We start from the raw sequence: 27,791 nt of genomic DNA on the forward strand, positions 1-27,791 counted from the left end.
GTTTTCTTCTGATTGTGAGACAGAATGCCAGGTAAGCAACTCCACATGCTAGCACAGGGCCTGTGCTGGGATCCGTCTTACTTGATTGCCGGCCCTGGGACTCAGTCCATCGTAGAGCTAGTAATTTCTCCTCTCCTCACCTGCATGGTCATGAGAACACTACTGCCAACCTCACTTGGGGTGAAGGGCCAGTAGGCCTGGGTTTTTTTCTTCCAAGTGTAGAAGATTCACTTTTCCAAGAAAGAGATGGGTTTTCTGAACCTGGAAGAATTACTGTACCATTCCATTTGGGCCTCCTACCTTGTTACCTGGCGTTGGCACAAGGCCCCGGGCTGGGTGTGCAGGAGGGGACTGCGGGGCTTCGCACAGCCTTCATGGACGGCAAGGAATCTGCTCCGGGGGGTAGTGGTGGGGGAGTGAGCGGATATTGGGTTCTGCAGTAGGAGTTCAAGAAGCATTGGGTATAAAGTATTTCACAAATTCAGTCTTGTAAATTTATGAGTAGGGAGTAGCCCTGGGGAAAAATGGATGTAAATCTGCATAGAACACAAATTCCAAACTTGTCAGTGATTACCGCAACTGACAACAGCCTGTTGGACTCAGTTCACTTAAACTGACTTCACATTTACAGAGTTGACCGTTGACAAAATATTGTGCAAAATATGTAGAAAAAATAGAAAAGTGAAGTTTCTAAATTATATTTTTTTCCTTCCACACTCAAAGACACGGTAAGTGGTAGAACGGGCTAAAGATGGGGGGCTGAAGGAAAAACATGAGGTCTGGGTTATTCACACCCCACACAGTAGGAAACTGAAGGTCCGAGAGTTTCCTCCAGAAATGCTCTAGATTTTATAAAACCTGGCTGGGTTTCATGAAATAATTAAAAATAAATACCACTTCAACTTGTACTTTGGTATGCAATAAAGACAGCGGTCCTTGTTCTGTGGGGGTGTCATTTTATCTTTAAAAGGAAAAAAAAAGTGGTTTGCTCTGAGAATCTTTTATCTCCAGCTTTTTCTATTAATTCGAATGGGTGTTTGACCAGGACTTTGGAATGCTTGCTGGGCAAGCACTGGTCAGGGAATGACCTTGTTTGGGCAAAACCGGGAGGAGAGTTTTGAAATGTGGACTTCCCCTGGGGTATGAACGATTATTTTAAAGTTGCCGACCAGGGCCCGCGGCCCTGGCATGGTCTCTATTACTCACCATGTTTTCATGTACAGGGGCGAACAGAGGAGCCCTTCACATAGGAAGAGCCTCGTGGGACTGAGAAATGTGCGAGAGGCCAAGAAAGCAAGGGGTTGGGATGACTTCACCCTCACGAGGAAGAGCGAGGAGGAGGCGTGGGTCACCGGCAGTGCCATCCAGGAGAGGGTGGTAGCAGCGTCGGGGCTGGAAGCCGGCGCTGTTCTTGCCGGGGACAACAGCGCATGTGCACGGGGGACATACAGCACAGGTGCACATCTAAGCCAAGGTTAGCCCAGGGCTCCGATATCCGTCTCGTTCCTCACCAAGGTGTGTGAGACCTCTAATTTAAATTTAAAACTTTTAATTATTGTTTACCTCTATCTCCTCACTAAATTGTGAGCAACTTTGAAGGAGGCTCTCTTTCATTCATATTGCATATAAATGGGCATTCAGTGAATGTCTAATGAATGAATGCATCTTTATTCTAAAGATGAAGCAGTGGAGGCTTGAAGAGGTACAAAGATTAGCTCAAGGTCACTGGCAAGGACAGAGCCAGACTGAGCATGGCATTTGTATTTGTATATCCCAGATGGTGTCTCTAGCCCCAGTCGTGTTGTCTCATTCTATGGGAAGGATAAAAGGTGACAGGGGCATTTAAAACCATCATTTGTTATTTTCATTATCATCTAAAACAGCAGCTCTCAACTGGGGACAGACAATCCCCACTCAGGGGACATTTGGCAAAGTCTGGAGACCTTTTTGGTTGTCACACCTGGGCAAGGGGGTACATCTGGTGGGTAGAAGCCAGAGATATCGCTAACCATCCTACAGGGCACAGGACAGTCCCTCACCGCAAAGAATGATCTGGTCCAAATATCAATAATGGCAGTGTTGAGAAACCCCGATTGAAGGTCAACATTAAAACCTTCTAATGAAAAGGGGATATTTCAGGAACAACAAGAATGGGATTGTAGAGCATGGGAGGCAGTGCCCCTTTTCAAAGCAACTCTTGATGAGAGAGAGGAGCTCCAAGAGCAAGTTGACTGTGGCTGTGACGGAGAAGGGGGTCTCTACCTGCAGTGTGCCTGTGTGGTTTCCTTTGTCCCAGACGGGGGATTTTAGGTCACCAATGCTTCTAAGTTCTGACTTGCACTTTGGTCTCTGTAAACTAACTTCTAGATTCTTCCTAAGATTTTGTCTAGTAATTCCCTATTTCCATTAGCCTTCAAAAGCATTTTATTTCACTGGGTAGGGGAAACCTTTACATTGAAGGTAAATGTAGTTGACGTTGGAATTCTAAACTGCAGTGGCATTAATTGAAAAAACATCTTTAGAATACTTAGTCTCAGTTTGAAAGAAGGTCTATTTAATCTCAAAGAGTTTCTATACAAGTAAGATGCCTATTCTGCTTTTATTTAAATGGAAAAAAATATCTTGGAATTTTTATATTACTTCAAAGGCTTTAGAGGTTTTGCTAACTACCTAAACCAAACTTGGAAAGATATTATCTGGTTTCCCAATGGAGTATCGCTGTCATTAGAGTCTTTCTGTTTCTCTGAGTAGGGTTGGAAGGTTATCATTATAGTCTTTGACTGGAGCTTTAGGATAGAGATGGGGTTTCATGGAGTAAACAATACAGGGATGTAAGGACCTTATATAATTTCATGTATTGGTTTTCCATGAAAACCTGTCTTGGCATAAATTTGCCAGTCTGCATTTAAGCTTCATAAAAAGGAGTACATCATAAATATGTGCTCTTTGTTTAGCTGGAATGTACTTGATTTTCAGTGGGAAACTAAGGACTGGGCCACTAAGGATTCCTTATGTCAAGACTGGTCACACGATCTTGGCAATAGATGAATTAAAACTGTCTGAAGAACCGCCTTCCAGGTAGAATGTCACACAGTCCTCAGCATTTTGCATAAAGCCCTCTTCTGAGTCCAAATCCCCCTTACAATGTTCTGCCCTCTGTGACACAATGCTGGCTTCTCTCTTCTTTTTTTTTTTTTTTTAATGTTTTTTTATTACATTATGTTAGTCACCATACAGTACATCCCTGGTTTCTGATGCAAGGTTCGATGATTCATTAGTTGCGTATAACACCCAGTGCACCATGCAATATGTGCCCTCCTTAATACCCATCACCAGTCTATCCCATTCCCCCACCCCCTCCCCTCTGAAGCCCTCAGTTTGTTTCTCAGAGTCCATAGTCTCCCATGCTTCACTCCCCCTTCTGATTACCCCCCTTTCTTTATCCCTTTCTTCCCCTACCGATCTTCCTAGTTCTTATGTTCCATAGATGAGAGAAATCATATGATAATTGTCTTTCTCTGCTTGACTTATTTCACTTAGCATTATCTCCTCCAGTCCCATCCATGTTGCAGCAAATGTTGAGAAATCGTTCTTTCTGATAGCTGAGTAATATTCCATTGTATATATGGACCACAACTTCTTAATCCAGTCATCTGTTGAAGGGCATCTCGGTTCCTTCCATGATTTAGCTATTGTGGATAATGCTGCTTTGAACATTGGGGTGCATATGGCCCTTCTCTTCACTACGTCTGTATCTTTGGGGTAAATACCCAGTATTGCAATGGCTGGGTCATAGGGTAGCTCAATTTTTAACTTTTTAAGGGACCTCCACGCTGTTTTCCAGAGTGGCTGCACCAACCTGCATTCCCACCAACAATGTAGGAGGGATCCCCTTTCTCCACATCCTCTCCAGCAATTGCTGTTTCCTGCCTTGTTGATTTTTGCCATTCTAACTGGCTTCTCTCTTCTTTTCAAAAAGCCTTCAATGAAGTTATATGGGGCTAAGCTTCAATCTGCCTTACTTCACTATACTCTCACCGCCTCCTTCAGTGATAAACTTGATACATTAGTGAAAACTACATCTGAAACTAATGATGTACCATATGTTGGCTACTTGAATTTAAATAAAGTTTAAAAAAAAAATGGGCGCCTGGGTAGCGCAGTCGTTAGGCGTCTGCCTTCGGCTCAGGGCATGATCCCGGCGTTCCGGGATTGAGTCCCACATCGGGCTCCTCCGCTGGGAGCCTGCTTCTTCCTCTCCCACTCCCCCTGCTTGTGTTCCCTCTCTCACAGCCTGTCTCTCTCTGTCAAAAAAAAAAAAAAAAAAAAAAAAATCTTAAAAAAAAAAAAATGAGTCCGTCGCCTAACCGGCTGAGCCACCCAGGCACTGCAACACACTTTCAGAAACTGTTCAGATAATGTCAACCTTGTTATAATGGACATAAAATGAAATAGTCTCTATCGCCAAATATTGAGAGGCTCAAAGTAACTGGTGGCATTTTCTCGGAAGATCACACTCCCATCTGCACAGTGTCCCTGAACAAAGTACAGTATTTCCTCTGATACCAATAACTTCAGCAAGGTCTCAAATGGGGGCAAACCTGTAATTTTATTTCTTCTTTCATCTTCAGAATTTTTTAAATTGTGACTCCATTTATAAATGTAAAATCTTATTTTGCTTCTCTATGGAAACAGAAGTCTTCTCCGAACCATAAAATTTTCTTTCTCTTAAATTTCTTATTTTTGTGAAGGAACTAAAATTTATGTAAATCAGACATATTAAAAAGGATTTTAAAAAAAGATTTTACTTATTTATTTGACACAGAGAGAGCACAAGCAGAAGGAGTGGCAAGCAGAGGGAGAAGGAGAAGCAAACTCCTCACTGTTCAGGGAGGCCAGCAAGGGGCTCAAAATAGGAGTCAGAGACCATGACCTGAGCCAAAGGCAGACAATTAACTGATTGAGCCACCTGGGCGCCCCTAAAAAGGGTTTTTAATTAAAAAAAAAATCTTTAGGCTTCCAGGAGATCACATAGACAACCTTAGGGCTCGTTATTGTGAAGCTCAGCGAGATAAAGCAACCTGGCCAAGGACCCACAGGTTTACAGAGAAAGAAGACGATTTCTGCTCAAGTTCCATGAGTAGTAAACTAATGAACAGTAACAGAGGACATGCCTCAGCCACGGCTTCTATAGAGCTTTTAGTCCTTCTTTCAGGGTCAATGGGAAGGCGCTTAACAAGTACAACCAGGTGAAACCCCCAAAAACCTTTCACAAGCTTTCCTCTTTGTGAACTGCACCAGGCCCCATCGCTAGGGGGCGCCCTCCAAGACAAAGAGAGTAGACCTGTTGTTTTTCTATTGCCTTTCCTGCAAAAGCTAGACACGTGACTTCCTAGCTCTCCTTTCGTTTCGAGGCGCCAACATCTAAGGAAAGATACGAAAGCCCCATATTTCCCGGTTTTCAAAAACAAAATAAAACAAAGCAAAAACATTAAGTTAGACTTGCCGTGTTTGTGAGTGGCATCAAACAGAGCTGGGCCTCTTACAACTGACCGTGTCAGCAGAGGCCTCGGAGGACGCCTGCCCGCCTCCAGGGGAGGGTCGGTCCCCCGCCGTACTGAGCATCCGCCAGCCCGGCCGACCGTCCTTGCTCTGCTGGCCGACCCGGGCTCGGGGTCAGCGGGGCTTAATGATTACCGGCTGGTGCTGGAACGCGTGGGACGCCGTGGTGGGAGCTCGCCCCGGCTCAGGCCCCCGGGCAAACCCCGGTCCTCTCGCAGTGTCTCTGCTGGCGTGTTTGCAACACACGGTACAGTAAGACCAAAGGAGCTTCATGCAGTGAGAGGGCAAGCAACTCGACCACGTACGTTTTCGACGCGCCGAGACTTGGAGGGACACGGTTGCACAACACTGGAGCGGGGACAAGTAAACACCGACGCGAGCGGCACCTGCGCAGGCCCCCGAGAGCGGGATGCAGACTGCAGGGGAAGCCGGGGAGCGCTCTGATGAGAATGCGCCCAACACGCGAGCACCATGTGTTCAGGTACGAGTTCCAGAATTCTTATTTACGATTTCTGTCAAGCAATTATTCCTCGAAGTACCTTTTCCTACCGTGGGGGCTTTTAAAAAGTTTTACAGTGGAGAATGATTGATCTTTTAAAATTTGTCTGACTTGCCAGTGTGGAAGCTTTGATCTATAACCCATGGGATAGAAGATGCAGAATGAAGGCTAGTAATTTGTCATCAGTGACAAGTGTTTTACAAATTAAAAAGATGTTCAACATCAATATTAAAAAATAAGTCTTGATGTTTCTCACTGATGGTGGGTTTTTTATAGAACAGTTAGTTCAGTGATTAGTACATTGATGGGTGACCAAGACGGTCTATGAATATATTTGCAGCAGAATTTTTAAAATGGGAAACTTCATAAGTAGAAAGTCATTTAGAGCTCTTCGATAGCTATCGCGAGACTTCAGAGATGGAAAGGAAAACAATTTGGAAGAGAAAACAAAAGTGTACAAATTGGTGTGGGGGAGGGGTCAGACGATGGCAATGAGAAATCTCTGGTTAATGGTGAAGCTGCAGGCTTGGGGAAGCTGAGCTGGCGGGTGTAATCTCCCATCAGTTCTGGGTTCTTCAGAACTAGGAAAGTGTTAACACCACGCAAAACCATGCTGAAGAATGTCCTGGGATGTGGGGAAGGTAAAATTCAGCATTATGATAAGAACCCTGTGAACACGGAATTAACCACTCCCCTGTGTCCTTATTGTAAACTCTGATGGCAGTGAACTAATTATAAATTCACATTTTATGTGCACATTTTTCTCTTTGTAGGATGATTTTATTATATCAAGTGGTACATTTCATTTTATTTGCCTCAGTTTCTGGTGGTAAGTAGAGCTTAATCTTAGGTATGAATTGGAAATAGCTTGGTTCCCTGATTTGAAGACTAGAAAACAAAGGGGCTTAAGCCCAGAGATGGAAATCACACCAAGGTCCCATGCCATCTACTCCACGGAAGGACATAATCATTTTATTTTTCACTTAAGACCCTGGGGTTTCAAAACAGGGAAGGCAATTGAGGTGCAGGAATTGTTCGTAATAGTGGTAGTCTATGTCTGTATGTATGTCCATATCCACATCTGTACCTACATCACTCATTACTAGTTTGGTGGTAATTAGTACTTGCTTTGCCCCAAGAGGTGGGATTTGTGGATAGTGGGAGTATTTCGAGGTGTAAATAGAATTCATTACCTGGGGGGCGGGGGGGTGGTGTCCTACAGCTCCATTGGAAGCAACACAGAGCTTGGGGAAGGGAGGGCAGGGCAGGTTTTTGTTAACCCCCAGGTCATTCTAGGGTAGCTGCCAATTTTGGAGAAAATTATGCTATCTGCAGAGGTTGTAGTTGGGTGATTTAGAAGGAATATGTGATGGGTTTTGAGCAGAGTCTGTGGCAGGGATCCTTGACTCCTTTTTCTCCGTAGATCCATTTAGACTGTATTCTCAGAATAATGCCTTTAAAGGCATAAAATAAAAATACACAGGATTACCAAGAAAGGCAAGTATATTGCAGTATAATAATTAGTTAAAGTGTAAAAAACCCCCAACTCTGATATAAAAACAGATGTGCTTCTTATTAACACATGATGTAACAAGATTTAGTGGTGGGTCTAAAACTGCAGAGTAATAATTACCACCAGACTAGTGATCAGTGATGATGATATTTGATGATATCTGCAGGTAGTATTTTCTTTTTAAATCTGTAATTGAATTATGACAAAGTTGCAGATACTATGAACACTATGTGGTTTGTTACTTACATTAACAATAGAAGGCTATGCCACATTTCCATTAGAGGTTAGTGAAAATAAAGTTGGAATTTTCCCCATCCAAGGCCACGGGCTACCTAAATCCTATAAGCCTCTAGTAATAGTTTTCACTGCTCTGTACCTACATACTTTTCCTTATATTTGGTATATTTTTTGTTACTACAGTAAGTATTTGAGTTATATTTTATCCTTCCCAAAGTATTTTATTTTTACTATATCTGTATGTATACATTTACATATATAGTATGCATATGTTAAATATATATGAAAGATATTAAGACCATGGGCTATGTAGTAATACTTCTAAATAGCAATATACCAAGATTAAAAACTATACCCTTTTATTCAGTGACTAAGTAATAATGACCCAAAGAGCCATAATCTGCAATATTAGGTATCTCTTCCTAGAAACAGAAAAAAAAATTAATCTTATGCAATTTAGCTTTAAAAGAAAAAAACCTACAGACCTGTGCATGGTTTCAGTTAGAATGGGATTCGGTTCTTTTTCTGAGAGTCTAAAGTTGCTGTTACTAAACTGGCCCATTTAAAATAGTGTTGTGATACAGTATCTCACGTCCAGGGCCTTTGAACACTACTGAAAAATGATCACTCTGGATCCTTTGTTTCGTATAAACATGGAGTTTCAACAAGCAAGCAGTAGGGAAAGGAAAAAGCAGGTGGCCCATTCCAGACTTGGATGCGACCCTAGAGAACATCTTTTGCCGGTAAAGCTCTGTGCAATTGCTCAGTTTCCCACGAATCACCACGGTTCCAAGACAGCCCCCGTCAGCACAATTCCATTGCGGCAAATGTGCCATTTTGTGATTTCCTTTTCTGTCTGAGGCTTCTCATCCAGTAAACTAACGTGAAAGTGTTGCTTGCTCTGATTTCCAAGTTCAGGCATATTTCTGTTAAGTAGACCTCCTCTGCTTGCCTTTGTGAGATTATTATCTACTTAGATACGTGCACTGAGAATCCCAAATAAGGCGTGCCGTGTATTCCATCACAGACTGCGTGACGGAGCTGCTGACAGATACGTGCTTCCAAGGAGGTGACATCACTACCGTTTTCACGCCGAGTGCCAGGCACTGCCAGCTCGTGTGCACCCACCACCCGCGCTGCTTGCTCTTCACCTTCACGGCTGAGTCTTCATCTCAAGATCCTACCAAATGGTAAATGTTTGCATTTCTACGTAGAGGAAAGAGTGTTTACGTGAGGATTACTTACCAGGGAATATTCATCTACCATTTTGTAAAATGTAAGGTCAACAGTTGGAAAACATATTGTCCTTCAATCGAAATATGAAATAGTACAGAACAAGAAAGATGTATTTAGGGAGGTCAGGGAGCAGCAGACCTGCCCCTCAGTGTGGACTTCCCAACTTCTCTGTGGTCTCGATTTTAATGGTACACTTTCTCTCTTATTTCTCTCCACTTTTATGCCTCTTAATCATTTTGTTCTTTGCTTTTTAATAATGATTGATATTGGATATTATTTAAACTGGTGCTTTTCCCTCAATTATTTTATTAGGAAATAAATATTTATAAAGGTAGTTTCAAAGCATAGTACAGTGATCCCGACACCACCAAGACTTTTTCCATTTCTTCCCTGTCTGTCTGTCTATCTATCTATCTGTTTAACCCTTTGAATTAATTTGAAGACATTGTAACACTTCACCCCTAAATATTTCAACATACATTTTCCTACACAAAAAGCATACAGTTTTAACAAGAATCCCTTAAAATTGTCCCCCAAATATAATTTATAGCTATTAACCAGAATCTTCTCCAGATTCACAAATTGACGTTAGTGGTTTTGTGTCTATAGTTATATTTTTATTTTATTTTTTAAAATTATGTTAGTCACCATACAGTACACCATTAGTTTCCGATGTGAAGTTCCATGATTCATTGTTTGTGTATAACACCCAGTGCTCCATGCAATACGTGCCCTCCTTAATACCCATCACCCGGTTACCCTATCCCCCACCCTCCTTCCCCTCTAAAACCCACAGTTTGTTTCCCGGAGTCCATAGTCTCTTATGGTTCATCTCCCCCTCTATTTCCCCCTCCTTATGTTTTTAAAATTTTAGGGCATTCCATCCATCCCTTTTGTTTCCACGTCAAACTTGAAAATTCAGTAACAAAGCTTTACTACAGAATTCAGTTATCAACATCTTTCTGCATTATTGCTGCATTCATAGATATTTACATAGTACCCAGAACTTATGAAATTACAATTCTAGAATCTACAGCAGGGCTTGGCAAACTTTTTCTTGACAAGGCAGGAATAAATAGTTTAGGCATTACAGGTCCAGAAGCAAAATCAAGGATATTATTTAAGTACTTATATAACCATTTAAAATGTAACCATTTAAAAGTATAGAAACCATTCTTAGCTCATGGGCAATACAAACAGGCAGACAGTTGTTTGACCAACAGGCCATAGTTCACCCGCTCCCGTTTCCAGGTAGTAGGGAATACCATACGTGATCTTTGAAGTGTAGGGATGTTGGAATGAGAAACAAACGCGCAGTTTCGCTAAGAAAATATTTGTTTTGGCAGGAGATAGAGCAGTTTGTTCCTTTCTCTTTGATTTTCTGTGTGCTGGCTTTTAAGATCCATTATTTTAAAACAGAAGTTCTCATTGCAGTAATGTTATTATTATTTTTTAAACAGGTTTACTTGTATCCTGAAAGACAGTGTAACAGAAACACTGCCAAGGGTGAATATGACAGGAGCCATTTCTGGATATTCTTTCAAGCAATGCTCACACCAAATAAGTGGTAGGATGTCTTATTAGAATTCATAAATACTAGTTACTGTGATATGTACATATAGTTACACCACATATGGTTTTAAAACTATAAAACATATCATAATAAAAAAAAAGAGAAATTACATGCTACAGCAACCACTGCTCAAAAAAAAACACCAAAAACCAAAAACAACAACTATAAAACAAAACCCTGCTGTATGGTCATAGAGTCTCCTAACGAAGTTCCTTCAGTGTAGAGTAAACACTAAGGATGCAGCCCCGCCCCTCCCGCCCCATTCATTAAAATTTACACAATAGAAGGACATGTCTTACTACATAGTCCTCATCATTCATTTATTGTATTTCTCTTTCCCAGCTTAAAGTTTTATATAAAAGTCCTTATTAAACATATTACTTCAAATCAAAAGACCAACTGTAAAGGTTGAGATGACACTTGTCTTAATGGTGAAAAGATTCTTGAATAGGTTAGTAAATCCGTCAAGGGGTTAAGGAGACCAGGGAGGCCAGAGCAGAAAACTGAAAACAGGAATTTACAAGTCCGTGCTGTTGCAACAGAAGAAGGACGTTGGCATTCTTTTGCTGCTTCCACCTGAGAGTAGAAATTAAGCGGATTAAGATGAAAACAAAGGACTTCTGAGGAACAGTGGCTCTAGGTGTGGAAAGATAAGTCAGGAGGGACAGTTGCCGAGGTAGCGCGTTTTTCCAGTTGTCCCTGAGTCTGGAAGGTCGCCATGTTTTCTGCTTTTGTTTCCAGCTTGCAACAAAAATGTGTACGTGGGCCTGGACATGAAGGGCATGAACTATAATGGCTCGATCACCAGGAATGTTCAGGAATGCCAAGAGAGATGCACAAATGATGTCCACTGTCACTTTTTCACATACGCAACAAGCCAGTTTCCAAGCGCAGAGCATCGGTGAGTGAGCCAAGGCTGAGCCCAAGGACAGTAAATGGATCATTACATTCTCTGATGGAAAACAAAAGTTCTCTTCAGCTGGATGCCAAAATTTATTTTTAGCCCCTAAACGACATTTCTATAACAAATACAGTGCTGATAGTTTTCTTCATGGAAAGTGCATTTAAAGCCCAATTTGGATGCATTTCCTTTATGGTAAGGAGTCTGTCTTTTACTGACATTGTTACATAAAAACTCCTCTCTCAGCTAATTTAAAAAGTGATACATTTCTTAACTGGCAGTTTTGAGACAGTTACGGTTGGTCTGCCTGTGCCCTTCCTGGCCTAAAGGATTATAGAATCAAAAGGAAAAAACTACTCAGACCTCCGTAAATAAAAGTTCCTTATCTAAGACAAAATAACTGAAGCCCATGTGAAGTGTTTTAAAATCTGCCCCACATCGGGTTTTGAAATATTCCAGAGATAAATGGGTAGGATATAAAAACGACCTGATCTCTAATGATGAATCTGTGTTCTCTTTTAAAAGAAGTTTAGGGGAAAATGTCACTGACTTTTATATTTAGAAATATTTGCAATGTTTTAGAGTTGTATAGTAAATTATACTTATCTAGAATCCGAGAGAGAGAGAGACAGAGAGAGAGAGAGAAATACGTTCAAATGACTAGTATTTGGATTTACCTTTGGGTTTTAACATTCTACTCTGCACATTTACAACAAGGACGTGAGTGCAAAGCAAACAAAGCATCAGAGATTTGTTTCAAAAACAATGATAAAACCCTCAAATTAATAAGCAAGTTTTCAGGGTTTGTGTTTAGCTTAGTTCATACAACATCTTTTTACATTTTTTATACATTTAAGACTTAACACAACATGGACAGCAAGCAAGGAACTTGGGAGTTGCTGGGTATTATAAAAAAAGTTAAACTGCTAAAATTGAGAAGGGCTTGAGAATTCATTGCTTCCTACCTGCTACTCTCCAGACCGCCATCCTTCCAAAGCTGGCATTTTTGTGATGAAAAATAAAGTTGACAGAATTCACAGGCTGACCAGGTCTGGGCAGAGCAACGACACAAGTCCAACTGTCCAGCTCTCAGATCCACGCTTTTCAGAGCAGTCCCGTAGCTGGAATGTCCAGGCAGTGTCTAAATTGGAATTTCTTACCACCTTATTTTTTTTTCCTACTTGTATTTAGAAGAGTAAAACATTTTTCCGTTTTTGTTTTTATGCAGTAACGTTTGTCTGTTGAAGTACACCCAAATGGGGACACCAACCAGAATAACGAAACTCAGTTCAGTGGTGTCTGGATTTTCACTGAAATCCTGCGCGCTTTCTAATCTGGGTAACTATTCTTTACTTAGCGAGGTGGTTCAGCCGTTAAATAGTAGGTACCGATGGAACGTGTGACGGGCCTAACTTAGGATCCCAATATGTGCTCCCTGATGCAGTGGACCAAATGATCTTTTCCCTTCTTCGTGTGAAAGAATTCATTATGTCCTATATAATTAGAGCTATGTTTGAATTTAAAATAATCACTTCACGTTTCCTAATTTAAAAGAAAAATTGAAGATCCTGAGATAAAAAAAGTAACTTTTTACAACATTGTTATTGAGACTTTATCTCTTTAGAGCGATTTTAGGTTTGCTGCAAAATTGAGGGGAAAGTACAGCTGTCCCGTACACCCCCTGCCCCAACACACGCACAGGTTCCTTCATTATCAACACCCCCTCCAGAGTGGCACACTTGTTACAGTTGATTAATGTACATGGACACGTCATAATTCCCTCCAGTCCACAGCTCACATTCGCATTCACTCTTGGTGTTGTGTGTTCGGTGGGTTTGTGCAATGTCATTACAGTATCGTGCAGAGCATTTCCACTGCCCTCTAATTCCTCTGTGCTCAGCCTCTTTGTCCCGCCCTCACCCCCACCCAACTTTGCATACGGCATTTACAAATGCGATGACTGGGATTTTACTGATTATATTGGTGAACTGATTTCTTAAGCAGGGTTTCTTCTGTTGTGCAGCTTGTATTAGGGACATTTTCCATAGTACAGTGTTCGCAGACAGTAACATTGACAGTGTCGTGGCTCCGGATGTCTTTGCCTGTCGCCGCATTTGTACTCACCATCCCAGTTGTTTGTTTTTTACCTTCTTTTCTCAAGAATGGCCAAAGGAATCTGAAAGGTAAGGAGTTAAGATTAAGATTAATGTGTTATCTTTTAAAACAAGTGCTCAAAACCCATCGTTAACAATTCTGAGCTACTACACATTTGGTCTAAATGTCTGCGTAGGGTAGGTCAAAGTTGCAGAGAAGGATTCTTAGCTCCTCTCTTTCCATTCCGCACCCAATGGCCACACATCCCATGTTCGCAAGGACTCTTGTTTTCTTTAGCTGAGGGAGGTCCCTGCCTCAGCAAAGGGAGAGTAGTTCTGAACGGAATGAAGAAAATATGGATGACCATTAAGAGGCAGCTTAGTTCAGTTCCCAGTGTGAGATCATTGAACCCGGAGCAGGAAGAGCTGGGAATATCAGCGAAATGTCAAATCCAAAGTGAAGAGAAGGGAAGTAAAGGCCTACGTTAATGGAACTGGGGGCAATTTGGTCGGGAGGTTTGAGAATTGAGATGTTGTTTCCCGTACCGATGGGTATTAATACAGGAAACCATGATAAAGCATGAGAAATTTCTTTGATCATTAAAGGGATATCTGTTGGGATTGCTGTTCCTCAATAAGACTCACTAAAAAAAAAAAAACAACTTAAGATTAAGTCTGCTTCAAAATCAGATTCTCTATATTATCTGAATCAGAATTCTCAGAATCCTCAGTATTTGCTTGATTTGGCTGCCCACGCGGGGAGTGTGTCTCCAAGAGCAATCCAGCCAGGGTAAGCCCTCAAGTTCCTTGTCCATCAAACAAGCCTGGTTTTCCATTGAGCAACTTTCAGAAGTACTAAGTCTGTCACATGAAAATATATCTGTTGCTTTTATTTACTCAACAACATAATATAATTTATTCGGTGCCTACTGTATACCAGGCATTGTTCTAAACACCAGGGATACATTGATGAGCTAAACAGATAAAAACCCTGCCCTACTTGGACCAGAGTGGAAGTGATACAGAAGTCATCAGTTTGGTATATGTCGTCCATGTAGAGCCAAAAAGATTTGCTGATGAATTTGATGTTGGCTCTGGAGGAGAGAAAGAGTCTGTGATTGCTCTAAGACTTTTGGCCCAGGGAACTGAAGGGATGAAAAAGCCCATGACAGAGCTGCAGATTTCATGAGGAGCAGATTTCAAGAGGGAAGTGATGCCTAGTAGACAGCCAGAGAGAAGTGTTGAACTGGCAATTGGAAAGAGAAATCTGGAACTAAGAAGACAGGTTTATGTTGTAGATCTGTGTTCAGGTGTCACCAGCATACATGGTAATTAAAGTGACTGAAACTGGGTGAGACCATCAAAGGACCGAGTGCAGTCAGAGAAGAAAGGAGATTCAGAGATTGAGCCTTGGGACATTATAAATGTCACAAATTAGAAAGATGGCTTTGTACTGTTGGGTTAATCACTGCTCTTTTTCTTTTTATTCCTTTTATGAAACTCCCAATCAATACTTGTAAGAGGAGTAACACATGGATCTTCGATACAGGGTGAGAGAGGGAGATGAATGCTACAAGCCAAGCTTGGCTTTTTAAATTTAAATTAATTAAAATTAAATAGAAGTATATATGCATTTCCACAGTTGTATTAGCCACATTCCACGTGCTCACTAGCCACATGTGGCTAGTGGCCATTGACTCGGATGGTACAGACATGGACTATTTCTATCACTGCAGAAAATTCTGTTGGACGGCACTGCTCTAGACTGTGACTTGGGGCTAATTAGGAAAAGTTCCATCTTTCCAGGAAGATGCTGCTTGTGTGGAGCCTGTGTTGGATATCACTAAGCCAGGAATAAATCTGCCATCCAGAGTCAGCCAGCAACTCTATCCGTAGCATGAAAATGATGGAATCTTTGAGATGGGCTAGGAGTGTTGAAAGAAAGGAGGCAAAGAAGGAAAATGTTAGGAACACTGACAATAGAACCAGCTCAGAAAATTTTTATGGAGGCAAGTGGTTTTGTTTTGGAAAATTTGTCTACCACCTATGGATCCTGGGGTCTGACTCACTGATTTATGATGAGTACTTGCAAAATGAGAAATATTTCACTGTTCAGTACCCACATGAATTGCCTTTTGTGTGTGCTATAAAAAATGGTTCTTTTCTTCTACATGTCTTACACAATATATTTACATTTCCCTTTTATTTTTTTTACGGTTAGAAATCTTTGTCTCCTGAAAACATCTGAAAGTGGATTACCAAGTACACGCATTAAAAAGAACAAAGCTCTTTCTGGTTTCAGTCTGCAAAACTGCAGGCACAGCGTCCCAGGTAAACAGCGAAAGCACTTTCTCCCGATGGAGCTCAGCACACCCGAGGTTGATGGGCACTGAGGTTTTGTGTCTCATATCTGATCTGTGGTTTGCTGCCTAGTGTTCTGTCACTCCTCATTTTACCACAACACTGATTTCTTGGGAGAAGAATTGGACATTGTTGATGCGAAAGGGCACGAAGACTGCCAGAAAATGTGTACCGACACCATCCGCTGCCAATTTTTTACCTATTCCCCATCTCCAGAGTCTTGCAACGGAGGGAAGTAAGACCTACGTCGAGTCACACAGACACGCTTGTCCGATCTTTTAGAGCGGGGCATTATGTTTATACTATTTTGTTTCCAACCTGCAGGGGTAAATGTTACTTAAAACTTTCTTCAAATGGATCTCCAACTAAAATACTTCATGGGAGAGGAGGCATCTCCGGATATACATTAAGGTTATGTAAAATGGATAATGGTGAGTTTAACGTCACCTGAAAAACATACTATGGGAGAGGTTATACTGTACTAAATATATCATGACTGAGAGAGTCACTGGTAGCCACGAAGGGGAGAGAATTAGTACAATAACGAACTTAGAGGCAGTTTTCTGTTATTTTTTGCTCCCGTCACGCAGGCTGACCCTGCTTTAGAGGTAAGTATTGGGCCTTACCTAAACTCTGCATCGCCTAGTATTACGTGAGTATGTGTTTTAACTTGACGCATTTGTACAGCTGGTATTTCATGGTGAGGCTCAGGTTTCGCCAACACTTTGATGTTTGATTCTTGTTGTGAAGGCCAATGATCTTTCGTATTATTCTTTAAAATTGAGTATCAACCAGCATTTTGGTTAGTCAGATCATTCATTTTCTGTCCATTGGCCATTACTTGACCTTTAATTGAAACATAAATAATTATCATATGTTTGAAAGATTATGTATTTATTCAAGAAATATCGTAGCTTCTTTCTGAGAGCCTTCATTCTTTTACATTGTCTCCAACTGTTCTGCATATCTATGAATATTGGCAAAACATTTATAGTAAAACCTTGTTTATTTATAACAATGAGTGTGGTAGGGTAGAAAGGACATAAAAACATTGTCTAGATTAAAAAATACCTATAATACCATAAAAATTATAATGAAAAATCACATCAGCCGTGGCCAATTCCAGTGGCTAATTTCTGAGCATAGTCGCAAGGGCTGGTTTGTAGGCAAACAGAATGATCTAAGGGACAGAACCCCCAACAGGAAAGAATATACCCATTATGACTTCAGTACTTACTGAGTTACATGAAACTGCATTTTAGACTTGTATTGCTTAATGTCCAATATTATAAAGCACTACGAATTTAAGATTCAACTGAGATTTAGTGAATAAAAAGAAGTGATGATTTTACTTTGTAATAGTTTCCAGGGTATAAAAATCTTTTGTGTCAGAATTATTTCTCTGCTGAGAAGGTGAGTAAATCCTTAACTTCTGAGAACTTATTTCATAGCATATACAGTATTGTGTCCAATGCTAACATCCTAACTAGGAAACCATGCCTTTCTGGAGTGTAGAGGAATCTGATGGGAATCTTTGGATGGCCCAAGCTCCTTTAAAAAGTCAGCCAATGAGGTTGTATCTCAAATAGCCTCTGTTTTCCTCACAATACATTCACTTGAGACAGAAGGAGCATTTATGATAATGCTTTTGTCTTAGTTTTGCTAAGCACTAGAAGGGACACCTGGCACTTGGCAGATTTTGTTGTTAGAGATGTTGATAGTTTCTAAAATGGGAATCAGCCCTTATACCTTAAATTGCGGAATCCATTCCCCACCTTCCTCCTTTCATTATCTTCTTCTCTAATAAATGTATGGATTCTGGTCTGTGAAGCCTACAGAATATATCAGGTAGAAATTGATAGCTGAAGCAGAAAATAAAAGATAAAGGGAAATAAAATCTAACGACTTTTTAGGGCACCTTCTGAAACTAGATAATTAGATTTTCCTGCATTAGACTAGATGAAATAATACCCGAATGGGAGGGGATATCTACCTGAGATATTTATCATGTCTTAAACTGCCATTGTTCTTCATAACTTTTTGAAGATACAGAGCAATTGCCATCAAAATCTAATCCTGACATAAAATCTATCGCGAAACACGAATTTTCAGCATTTTGTTTAAACTGAGAGACAAAAGAGAATGAACAAGACATATTATTTATCCCTAAGAAAGTCTTTTTTGTTTGTAACATTTTAGTTACTGTTTACCTATTAATTTTCCTAAACTTTGCCTTTCCTTTCTTGTGAATTATAACGGCTTCCCTGTAATTCCAGAATCTAGTCAAAATCTTCAAAATGTTTCTCTGAAGCTAATCTCACTCCATCTACTCTCAGGTGAGAACTCTTCTCTCAGTATCGCAGCCTGTTTAAGCTTTCACAAGCACGTCAAGCTTGTTCCTGTCTCCATGTTCTACCAGCTGGTGTTTTCTCTAAGACTCCTTTTCCTGACCTCTCTTTCTGTTTGAAGTCTGCCTCAGGATTATACATCCATTTCCCTGTTGAGGAAAGTAAGGCCTAGAGAGATTGTTTTATACCCACGAAACCAGGCAATAGACCATCTAGGACTTGGCTTTTGAGTAGTGACTCTTGCTAATTTCACACTCCTCCTTCAGCTAAGGCTACCAAGCCTCCTTGATCCTCTGGTCCTTGTTATTCTGAGTGTGGTCTGGGTGTAGCATGTTGACGTCACCGGTGAGCTTGCTAGAAGGAGTTTCAGATCTCGCCCCAGACTGAATAGAATCAGCATTTTAAAACATAACCAGGTGAAAAAAATAAAGTAAAAATAAAATAAAAGATAACCCGGTGATCCATATGCACATTAAAATATGAGAAGAATCGCTCTAGAAAACTGTTGTCTATGAGTGCCTCATTGCCACTCTACCTAAGTTATTGGGCCAGATTTGGCCAAGGCTCCCATCAGGAGGGTGGATGCTCATTTTGGCATCCCAGGAAGTAGAAGCAGAATGGACTATCCTGCCCAGGGCAGCTAAGATAGGAAGAGACAGAGGGGTAAATCGGAATCAAAGTCCTTGGAAGATATCATGGGTTGAACCTGGAGAACCTCAAACTGTCAACAAGACCAAAAGGCAGAAGCAGTTCACAAACAGAAGAGCAGCCCAGGTTTGGATGGAACCCAGCTGGAGCAGGAGAGATGGGGACCAAAAGCCAGCCTGAGGGGAAGAAGATGGGGGGAACCGGACAGATGCTGTAAACTGGGTGGAAGGTGCTCACTTTTCTTTGTAACAATATTCTCAAACTTCAGCAGAGCCGATTGAAATTCAGATTACTAGGCTCCGCTGTCCAAGTTCCTCATCTGTTAGGTCTGAGGGGAGCTCAAGACATTACATTTCTAACAAATTCCCAGGTGATGTGATTAGGTCCAAGGGCCGCACTGGTTAGCTGCTTTGAAAGGGTTATCATATGAGGAAGGATAAGACCGCACTCAATGCCAGATGAGACTTTCTCTGGGGGCACGTAATTACAAGGTGCCTGAGTCATTCCGTTTTCCTGTGCATGCTTCGCTTGCCAGCTTGATTATAAAATTTCTTCAAGTCAGGGTCATAATAAAATATTGAATCGAGGGAAGGTTTTCTCCTCTTTGTGCCTGAAGGAACATAACTACTGATGGAAAAGGAAGATTTAGGAAGCTACTCATTGCGACTCTTCTGTTGCAGAGTGTACAACCAAAATCAAGCCCAGAATTGTTGGAGGAACGGCATCTGTTCATGGTGAGTGGCCGTGGCAGATAACTTTGCATACCACATCACCCACCCAGAGACACCTATGTGGAGGCTCCATCATTGGAAACCAGTGGATACTAACAGCTGCTCACTGTTTCGACGAGTCAGTACCATTCCTGTTTTTATTAGTTCCCCAGGCTCACACATATATTAAATCTATCATTAGCATTTTAGTAAATACTTTAAAAATGTAAATTATCCTATTTGCTAAATTAAATTTATAAAATGAAAAAAAAAAGGCAAAAGGGAAGAACCACTTATGGTCTACCAACCTTAGATTAGGTACAGGAACATGATGGCATATTATTTCACTTCCCCGTTTAAATGTGTACACATGCCCAGCAGTGTTCTTGCTGTTTCCCATCAGGACGTATCTTCTGTGCATCGTCTTGGGCCTCGGGTCCAGAACTAAACACAAAGATAATTTCCCCTTCTCTAAATCTGTCATTCTCTCTCTCCCTCACTTCTTCCCTGTCTCTCTTCTCTCTCCCCCCTCCTCCGTCTCCCTCCACTTCCCTCTCCCCCTTCCTCCCTCTCTCTTTCTCTGTCCCTGTGTTTCCTAATACAGAAGGAAGAGTTCATTATGAATCCTCAAATTGGATTCCCTACTTAGGTCAATTTCAATATTTTCCAAACCTAAAAGCTCCGTCAGGAGAGTATATGTATCCCAGGGAATTTTAGTTGGCCAGACTCGCCCTTTGCACTTCAGTATTCTGTTTCCAGACATGGTATTGTGTGTTTGTTTTTGTTTTTCATCAGTATGTAGCATACTCACATTATAACTCACAGATATGTTTGAAGTCCATAGTCTCCTTTACCCCCCCCCCTTTTTTTTAACCTTTTCCATATGGGAAAATGGAGTGCTAGAAAATCTGAGTGAATTTCTCAGGATCACAGCTAATGATGCTAGGGCTGAGACTAGAACTGGAACTCTTCATGAGAGGGAGATCGAGAGAAAGAAAGAGAATGAGAGAGAGAGAGAGAGAGAGTGTGTGTGTGTGTGTTGGGTGAAAAGAGCCTTCCTTCATTTTTATGTGTTTAATATAGTATATACTAACCCAGAGCTTTCTACAGGAGGAATATGTGAGTGGAAAAATCCTAGCATGAAATCACTCCTTTCCATCAAAAAGCCCATCACCTGTAGAAAAGATTAGTAATAAGTAGGTACTTAGCAATATAGCTCAAATGTTTGGGAATTATTTGGTAATGGGAATTTCTTTTCTTCTTATTGTTTATTCCTTAGGGTAGAGTCACCTAAAATCTTGCGTGTCTATAGTGGCATTTTAAACCAATCAGAAATTAAAAAGGACACATCTTTTTTTGGGGTTCAAGAAATAATAATCCATGACCAATATGAAGTGGCAGAAAGCGGGTATGATATTGCCTTGTTAAAACTGGAAACTGCAATAAATTACACAGGTATGTTGCAATTTTAAATGGGAAGTTATCAATAATGATTACCTAGATGTAATGTTTAACACCCGCAGTTTCATGGCCTGAACCCAGCAACCTCAAGGTGGTGTGATCATGAGAGAGAGAGGATCCACAAAGCTAGTCTTTTAGTCTGTTAAGACTGGCAACTCTTTCCTGATTATTAAATCTTACTGTGGGATGTGGGTGAAGAGCTAAGTTTTCTGCAGGTCTTCTCAGATGCACCAAATGACATAACTCTATAATATATTGGAATATTAAAGATGATTTATATCTTTTAAGGACAAAAGAATTTCAGGTCTGAACAAGTGAGCAATTTCTACAGGGTCACAGACCTAGTTAGAGAGATGGAACTCATGGGGAGGGCTGTGCCTTGCCTCCCCCTTACTCCCTCACCAACCCAGTACGTGATGGATAATGCTGACCATGAGGAATGAAAATGAATAGCAATGAGGCAAAACCCAAATATAATAAATAGAGAACACACTACATAATATAAAGCGAAAGAAGAGAGTCTCTTGGGGGAGAGAAGATATATTTTGATTCTGGTGACTAAACTATGATTTTTAAAATTTAGATGCTCAGAGACCCATATGTCTACCTTCCAAAGGAGATAGAAATGTAATATATACTGATTGCTGGGTGACTGGATGGGGGTACAGAAAGTTAAGAGGTAAGAAATGATGTTTCTCAGTGTGCTCCATCCTAAAGGTAAACAACACAGCTCAGTTTTACCCTTTTCTTGTGTATCAAGGCATACAGCTACAATGTGAGTAAAATAACCACATCCTTCAACTACAGAAAACATGTTAATAAAAATGAAAAGGCGGGGCACCTGGGTGGCTCAGTCGGTTACGTGTCTGCCTTCGGCTCAGGTCATGATCTCAGGGTCCTGGGAGCGAGCCCCACATTAGGCTCCCTGCTCAGTGGAGAGTCTGTTTCTCCTCTGCCCCTCCCCCTGCTCATGCTCTTGCTCACTTTCTCTCTCTTTCTCTCAAATAAATAAAATCTTTAAAAAAAATGAAAAGGGAAAATTACCCAAGTGAGGAGGATCCTACATTTGTTTGATTGGAAATTTTAAATATGACAATGTCTTTAAAGACTAATTATTTTTAATGAAGTTTAATGTGAAACCTAGCACTTTTCATGAAATGTCCTGGCCTGTTACCCAGTTATTTTCTCTGGGCAGTAATTCCAGTTAGAGACATACTTAGTTTTGAACTTCATGTTAGTAAATAATCTTTTCTCTATACTTTGTAATTATAAAAGGTCTATGAGGTAAACTTGATATTTTTTCTAGATTTTTATATAGGTATGGTTTTGATTTTAAATACATATCTTTATTATATATATATATATGATTATTCTGTTAACAAGCCAAAAATTTTTTTCAGGCAAAATACAGAATACTCTCCAGAAAGCTAATATACCTTTGGTGACAAATGAAGAATGCCAGATAAGATACAGAAGGCATAAAATAACCAATAAGATGATCTGTGCAGGTTATAAAGAAGGAGGGAAGGATGCTTGTAAGGTAAGAGTGTTTTCAACCAGTTGAATATATTCACGTTAGAATGTTTAATGCATTTATTTTATTATTATTATTTTTTTTTAGAGAGAGAGAATGAGAGAGAGGGTGCACAAGTAAGGGGAGGGGCAACAGGAGGAGGAGAGAATCCCAAGCAGGCTCCACACATGGAACCTGATGTGGGGCTTGGTCTCATGACCCTAAGATCATGACCTGAACCAAAATCAAGAGTTGGACACTTAACTGACTGAGCCACCCAGGCACCCCAGAAAGTTTAATGCATTTAAAAAGCAGTCTTCTGAGAACCATGGTGTATTTGTTTTACTTATGTTGAAGTTTTTTAAAGAGGCAAGAGCAGAATTTTAGGCAAAATCACTCTGAAGAACATGTATTTAAGATGAGAAGCATCTGAACTCATCTATGCACCTTTTCTTTTTTCCCCCCATCACAGGGAGACTCAGGGGGCCCCCTGTCCTGTAAACACAACGAGGTCTGGCATTTGGTGGGCATCACCAGCTGGGGAGAAGGCTGCGGTCAAAGGGAACGGCCAGGGGTTTACACCAACGTGGTTAAGTATGTGGACTGGATTTTGGAGAAAACTCAAGCAGTGTGAAAGAGTTCCCAGATGCCCCTTGACACTGTGAAAGGAAAACCAGGTTATTTCTGGGAGGAGGGTTTTGATTTCACTGAAGACGCTGGGCCGCCATTTTCCTCCACAGGTTATACCACTGAGACAGTAACGCATTGAAAGGGGTCGGTATTTGTGAGAATGTGCCAAAAGAAACAAATGGTCATTTTCAAAATTTCCATTCTATGATAATCAGTTTGTTTTCAGCATCCAGTCTCTTGCTTTTTTTTTTTTTTTAAAGATTTTATTTATTTATTTGACAGAGATAGAGACAGCCAGCGAGAGAGGTAACACAAGCAGGGGGAGTGGGAGATATTTTTTAAGATTCAAGAATCAGGTTGTGGCACGAGAGGCTCTGGGAGAACTGCCAAAAGCAACCACCATAAGCAGATCTGTGAAGCGAGAAATGGCAGCTGGAGAAAATGGGAACAAGGACAGTCACCCTCAATTTGCAAGAATCTGTACTCTGCCTACAAGAACATCTTTCTTTTGTGAAAGAAGAATTTGATTCAATGGCCAGTTTTCAGAATAATCAAGAATCTTTGTCATTTCAATCTTTTTTAAGAGGGACAGTGAGAGAGAAATGGGGGGGAGGGGGAGGGAGAGAGAGAGAATCATAAGCAGGCTCCATCCTCCACATAGAGTCTGACTCAGGGTTTGATCCCACGAACCTGAGATTATGACCTGAGCTGAAATCAAGAGTTGGCCGCTCAACCAAGCCATCTAGACGCTCCTGTCATTTCAATTTTTAATATGTTTTAAAATTAGTTTGGGTAGACATAAGCCATGAGTGCATGTGAATGTGGACTCTAGAATTTCTATCTGGGAAAGGATTGAAGGCTGTAATTCCCCTGGAAGTGGTATCTTAGGGGAAAAATCTTAAAAGTTGTACTTGCCTAGAAAACTATTTGTGTGTAGATTGTATATTTATTCAGTGGTTCTGGGTAAGGGAAGCCGATCGAGGTGAGGGGAGCAAGCTAGAGCCTTCCAAAGACAAGCTGCCACTGAGTGTGAGTTTACAAATCCACATTCACGGTGATAAAGGGATTGGACAGAAATCAATACAGAGTACATCCAGACTACAGGGAAAACACAATTTGGGAACAAGTGGATGGCTGTCGTAGAGTCTTCATTATCTTCAGAAGAGCTCCCTGTACGCTAAGTGTTGGGGTTTCCCCTTTAGTGTATTTGCCTGGGTATTGTTTCTGATGTGGTGTAATCACTGGAATGTGCACCGTCTCCACTGCAGTTTCTAACCTGTGTCGACGACTTTACATCACATGCAGTATGAAAAGTACTTAGTGAGCACACTGAACTGTGAGGACACTGGTAAGCAAGTGGCGATGTCCCTACCTTCATGGAGCCCCAGTCTCGTTAGCGTGAACAACACAAGTAAAACAATTACACAAGTTTAAAACTTCAGTGAGAGGGATGCACAGGGCTCGACCACCACGGAGAGGAAGAAGAGCATTTGGGGCAGGTTCAAAGATTGGGATTAAAATGAGTTTTGTGCTGAGGAAGACAAACGAAAAATAAAAGCAAGCAGAACCCCAAATCAAAAAGACTGGGATGGTCTAAAGCGGCCAGATCCAAAACGCTTAGAGAGTCAAACAAGGCTGAGACTGAGACTTGAGCTCCATTAAAATGACCAAAACAGCAGTAATTATTTTATTACCTGCTTATTACCTTAGTCGTCTTGATGTAACCCTTCACATTAAAAACATGTTAGGTTATAATTCTTCATAGATCTTTCCTCTCCATTCCCTATTTGTGTCTTTTTTGTCGTTTGGGAGAGGAAGAGGCATGAAAGGTGGAGGAGACCATGTGTTACTAATCCATTTCTGAATAAACGTCTGTTCTTTAAAAGAGGGACAGAGAGAAAGATCTTTCTGGAAAGTCTTTCCTGACAAATATTTGAGAAAAACACACGTTAGTTGTTATACTTAACACTGTATGCTATCTCAATTTTTGAACGGTAGGTATATGTCCATGATTCAGAAATGAGTGAACTGGAAGAAGGTATAAAATATATCTTATACCTATAGTGAGAAGGTTCCCTGCTCCACACCAGAAGATTGCACACCCTAACACCGTTCGGCACTGTTCTCTTCTTCAGGCTCTGCCTTGGAGATATTTCTGGTTGGTGCACAATGGGCTTCCTCAGTCTGTTGTTTACACAAGTATGGTATTCCAGCGTGGGGATTCCAAACACCAGCCGCCTACTGATGGACACTTAAGTGGTTTTCAATTTTTTTCACTCATTCATTTGTGGTAAACTTGTAGCATATATCCAGTAGAATTGCTGAGAACAAAACAAAACAAAAAGAGCAAATGCATTTGTAATTTTGGTAAATATTATCCAATTTCTCTTCAAAAACCTGTGACAGTTTTCTGTCCCATTACCAGTAGTATAACAGAGGGTCACACTTTGGCTAACTTCATGACATCAAACTTGGAAATTCTTGACAGCCTGATAGCTGGGAAAAGGTGAGACTCGATGTAGTTTTGTTTTTTCAATTTTCTTTTTTTCCATATATTTATTTGACAGAGAGAGAGTGAGAGCACACAGGCAGGGGGAGCAGCAGAGGGAGAGGAAGAAGCAGGCTCCCCGTTGAGCAGGGAGCCCGATGCGGGGCTTGATCCCAGGACCCTGAGATAATGACCTGAGCTGAAGGCAGATGCTTAACTGACTGAGCCACTCAGGTGACCCTGCAATTTTATTAATATAAATGACATTAAACATCACATGTATAAGGTTACCAACTTATTAACAGCTTAATTTTTATTTAAATATTAATTCAGTTACCATGTAGACGAAAATAAGTGTATGATTGTTGCAGCCTTATAAATGTGCTAAGAATTCTTGCAAGAAAAACAACAACAACAACAACAACAAACCTCCAGAACTTATCTTGTTCAAACTGGACAGTAGCTCAGTATTGTGAAAAAATCGGTTGGCTATCCTTCTCCTTGCATGTTCCAGACAAATTTGGGGTGGAAGTAATGCCATCTCTGGTTCCAGGGATGGATCCTATCTTCCTTGCCCTGGGAATGAGTCTGTGGCCAATCAGGTCTAGGCAGCTGGCACATGGCCTCCCCCAGCTACTGTGACTGGCTTAGAGAGGTCAGTGTGAGCAACATTTAAGACTTTGATTGCCAAGGGAATGGCTTTCTCCTCCTCCTCTACGTGAACGAGGAAGCACTGATCTTGGTTGTGGTGGCAGCAACTTTGAGAAGCCAGCCCAGGGCTCACCAAGACATGGAGATAGAATGCCCGAAGCCTGAACGAACTCTGGGCTCCCTTGTTCCATAGAAAGAAATCCCCTTTCGTGTTTAAGGCAGTTCAAATTGGGTTTTCTATTACTTGCAATGGAAACATTGAGATGCACTGGGACTTAGTGTCCTAAAGTATTATTATTACCCTGATTCAATTAAATTTAACCTACATATATTTGGCACTTATAACTGTACTATTTGATGGGACATAGTTTTTCTTCTAATTTTAAAAGTCCTGTTTTCTTGAATAATTTTAATTCTAAGAATTCAAAGAAAGGTTAGTTGGGACTCTATAGAGCCATCTCTCTCTCTCTCTCTCTCTCTGAGATGAGTGGTGCTCCTGGGCAGTGAGTAATAAGGCCACATGTGGCCACACTGAATGTGGTTTTCAAAGGCTGGCACCCTGGGCACCCATAGGTTGCCATTATCACAGACTCTGAGAAGTGAACCCGAACTTTGGAATGAGAATCATATACAATATTCAGGTATTTATTTAAGAAAGACTTTGTAAACAACACCTTTTGTATTATATATGTTACACTTACGGCCCTACCTGTTGCCCAACCTCATTAAAGAATCAGGGTACCTGGTCCATTTTGATGAAGAGGCATCTTTCCCTCTGGTCCTGTTCAGTCCCTCTTCTCTCTTCATCCTCTGGGCTCTACACTGTGCTAACATTCTTTCGTTGTGTGCTTTCCCACACCCTACACCAGTCTGGGTTAGAATGGGCCTTTCCATTTCCTTGCGTGGGAGGATTTTCCACATTCTGGTTGACAGTGACTTGAAGGTCACCTTCAGAGAATTCACCACCCACACTGATGTTCCAGCAGCAGTACTGGTGGTTGTGTGTTGTCACTCTAGGTTTCTCTGTCAGTGTGCCTTTCTGCACAACGTCTATGGGTGAGCTTGTTCCCCTTGAGAGGGCTTCTCTCCATGTCAGGAAGAGGTGGCGGCCACACGGCCTGCCTCCCAGCGGTGGTCTGTGGGCTCTAGCCAACTCCGACTCGTGTGTGCACGCAGTGTCCATTAACCAGAGCAGTGCGAGCTTCTCTTCCTTCTTGGGAGAACATTTTTGCCATTTCCAAGGCCGTCCCATAGGGTGTGTGTGTGTGTGTGTGTGTGTGTGTGAGAGAGAGAGAGAGAGAGAGAGAGAATGGAATGAATACTTCACACTCACCTCAGCTTCACCCCCTCCCTGGGTCTCGATGCTT

General features: G+C 41.2%; 1 protein-coding gene across 9 annotated transcripts; it reads left to right on the forward strand.

The window, feature by feature from the left end:
• Window positions 1-85: 85 nt before the first annotated feature.
• Window positions 86-25,188, forward strand: F11 (coagulation factor XI). 9 transcript variants are annotated; one of them, XM_044387625.3, is made up of 16 exons: window positions 86-6,043; window positions 6,835-6,890; window positions 8,839-9,001; window positions 10,508-10,614; window positions 11,362-11,521; window positions 12,750-12,859; window positions 13,545-13,704; window positions 15,836-15,945; window positions 16,048-16,210; window positions 16,300-16,406; window positions 18,252-18,311; window positions 19,652-19,820; window positions 20,961-21,136; window positions 21,726-21,821; window positions 22,543-22,682; window positions 23,128-25,188. In XM_044387625.3, exons 1-16 carry the CDS (start codon window positions 6,006-6,008, stop codon window positions 23,287-23,289), a joined length of 1,977 nt encoding a protein of 658 aa, XP_044243560.1. In that variant the 5' UTR covers window positions 86-6,005; the 3' UTR covers window positions 23,290-25,188. The 9 variants fall into 9 exon arrangements, with proteins under 9 accessions (XP_044243560.1, XP_044243563.1, XP_044243561.1 ...); XM_044387628.3 differs by having other exon boundaries at window positions 19,652-19,705; window positions 20,966-21,136; XM_044387626.3 differs by lacking the exon at window positions 18,252-18,311.
• Window positions 25,189-27,791: the final 2,603 nt, after the last annotated feature.

The sequence above is a fragment of the Ursus arctos genome, unplaced genomic scaffold (assembly GCF_023065955.2).
Source record: "Ursus arctos isolate Adak ecotype North America unplaced genomic scaffold, UrsArc2.0 scaffold_27, whole genome shotgun sequence".
Lineage (NCBI taxonomy): Eukaryota > Metazoa > Chordata > Mammalia > Carnivora > Ursidae > Ursus > Ursus arctos.

What these genes read in the sequence shown, in the direction of transcription:
- F11 (XM_044387625.3), top strand. Translation starts at nt 6,006, where the DNA reads ATGAGAATGCGCCCAACACGCGAGCACCATGTGTTCAG. An exon ending in TTTCCAAGCGCAGAGCATCG is followed by an intron (nt 11,522 to 12,749) that starts GTGAGTGAGCCA and finishes GTTTTTATGCAG; the next exon opens with TAACGTTTGTCTGTTGAAGT. An exon ending in GCTGCTCACTGTTTCGACGA is followed by an intron (nt 19,821 to 20,960) that starts GTCAGTACCATT and finishes TTTATTCCTTAG; the next exon opens with GGTAGAGTCACCTAAAATCT.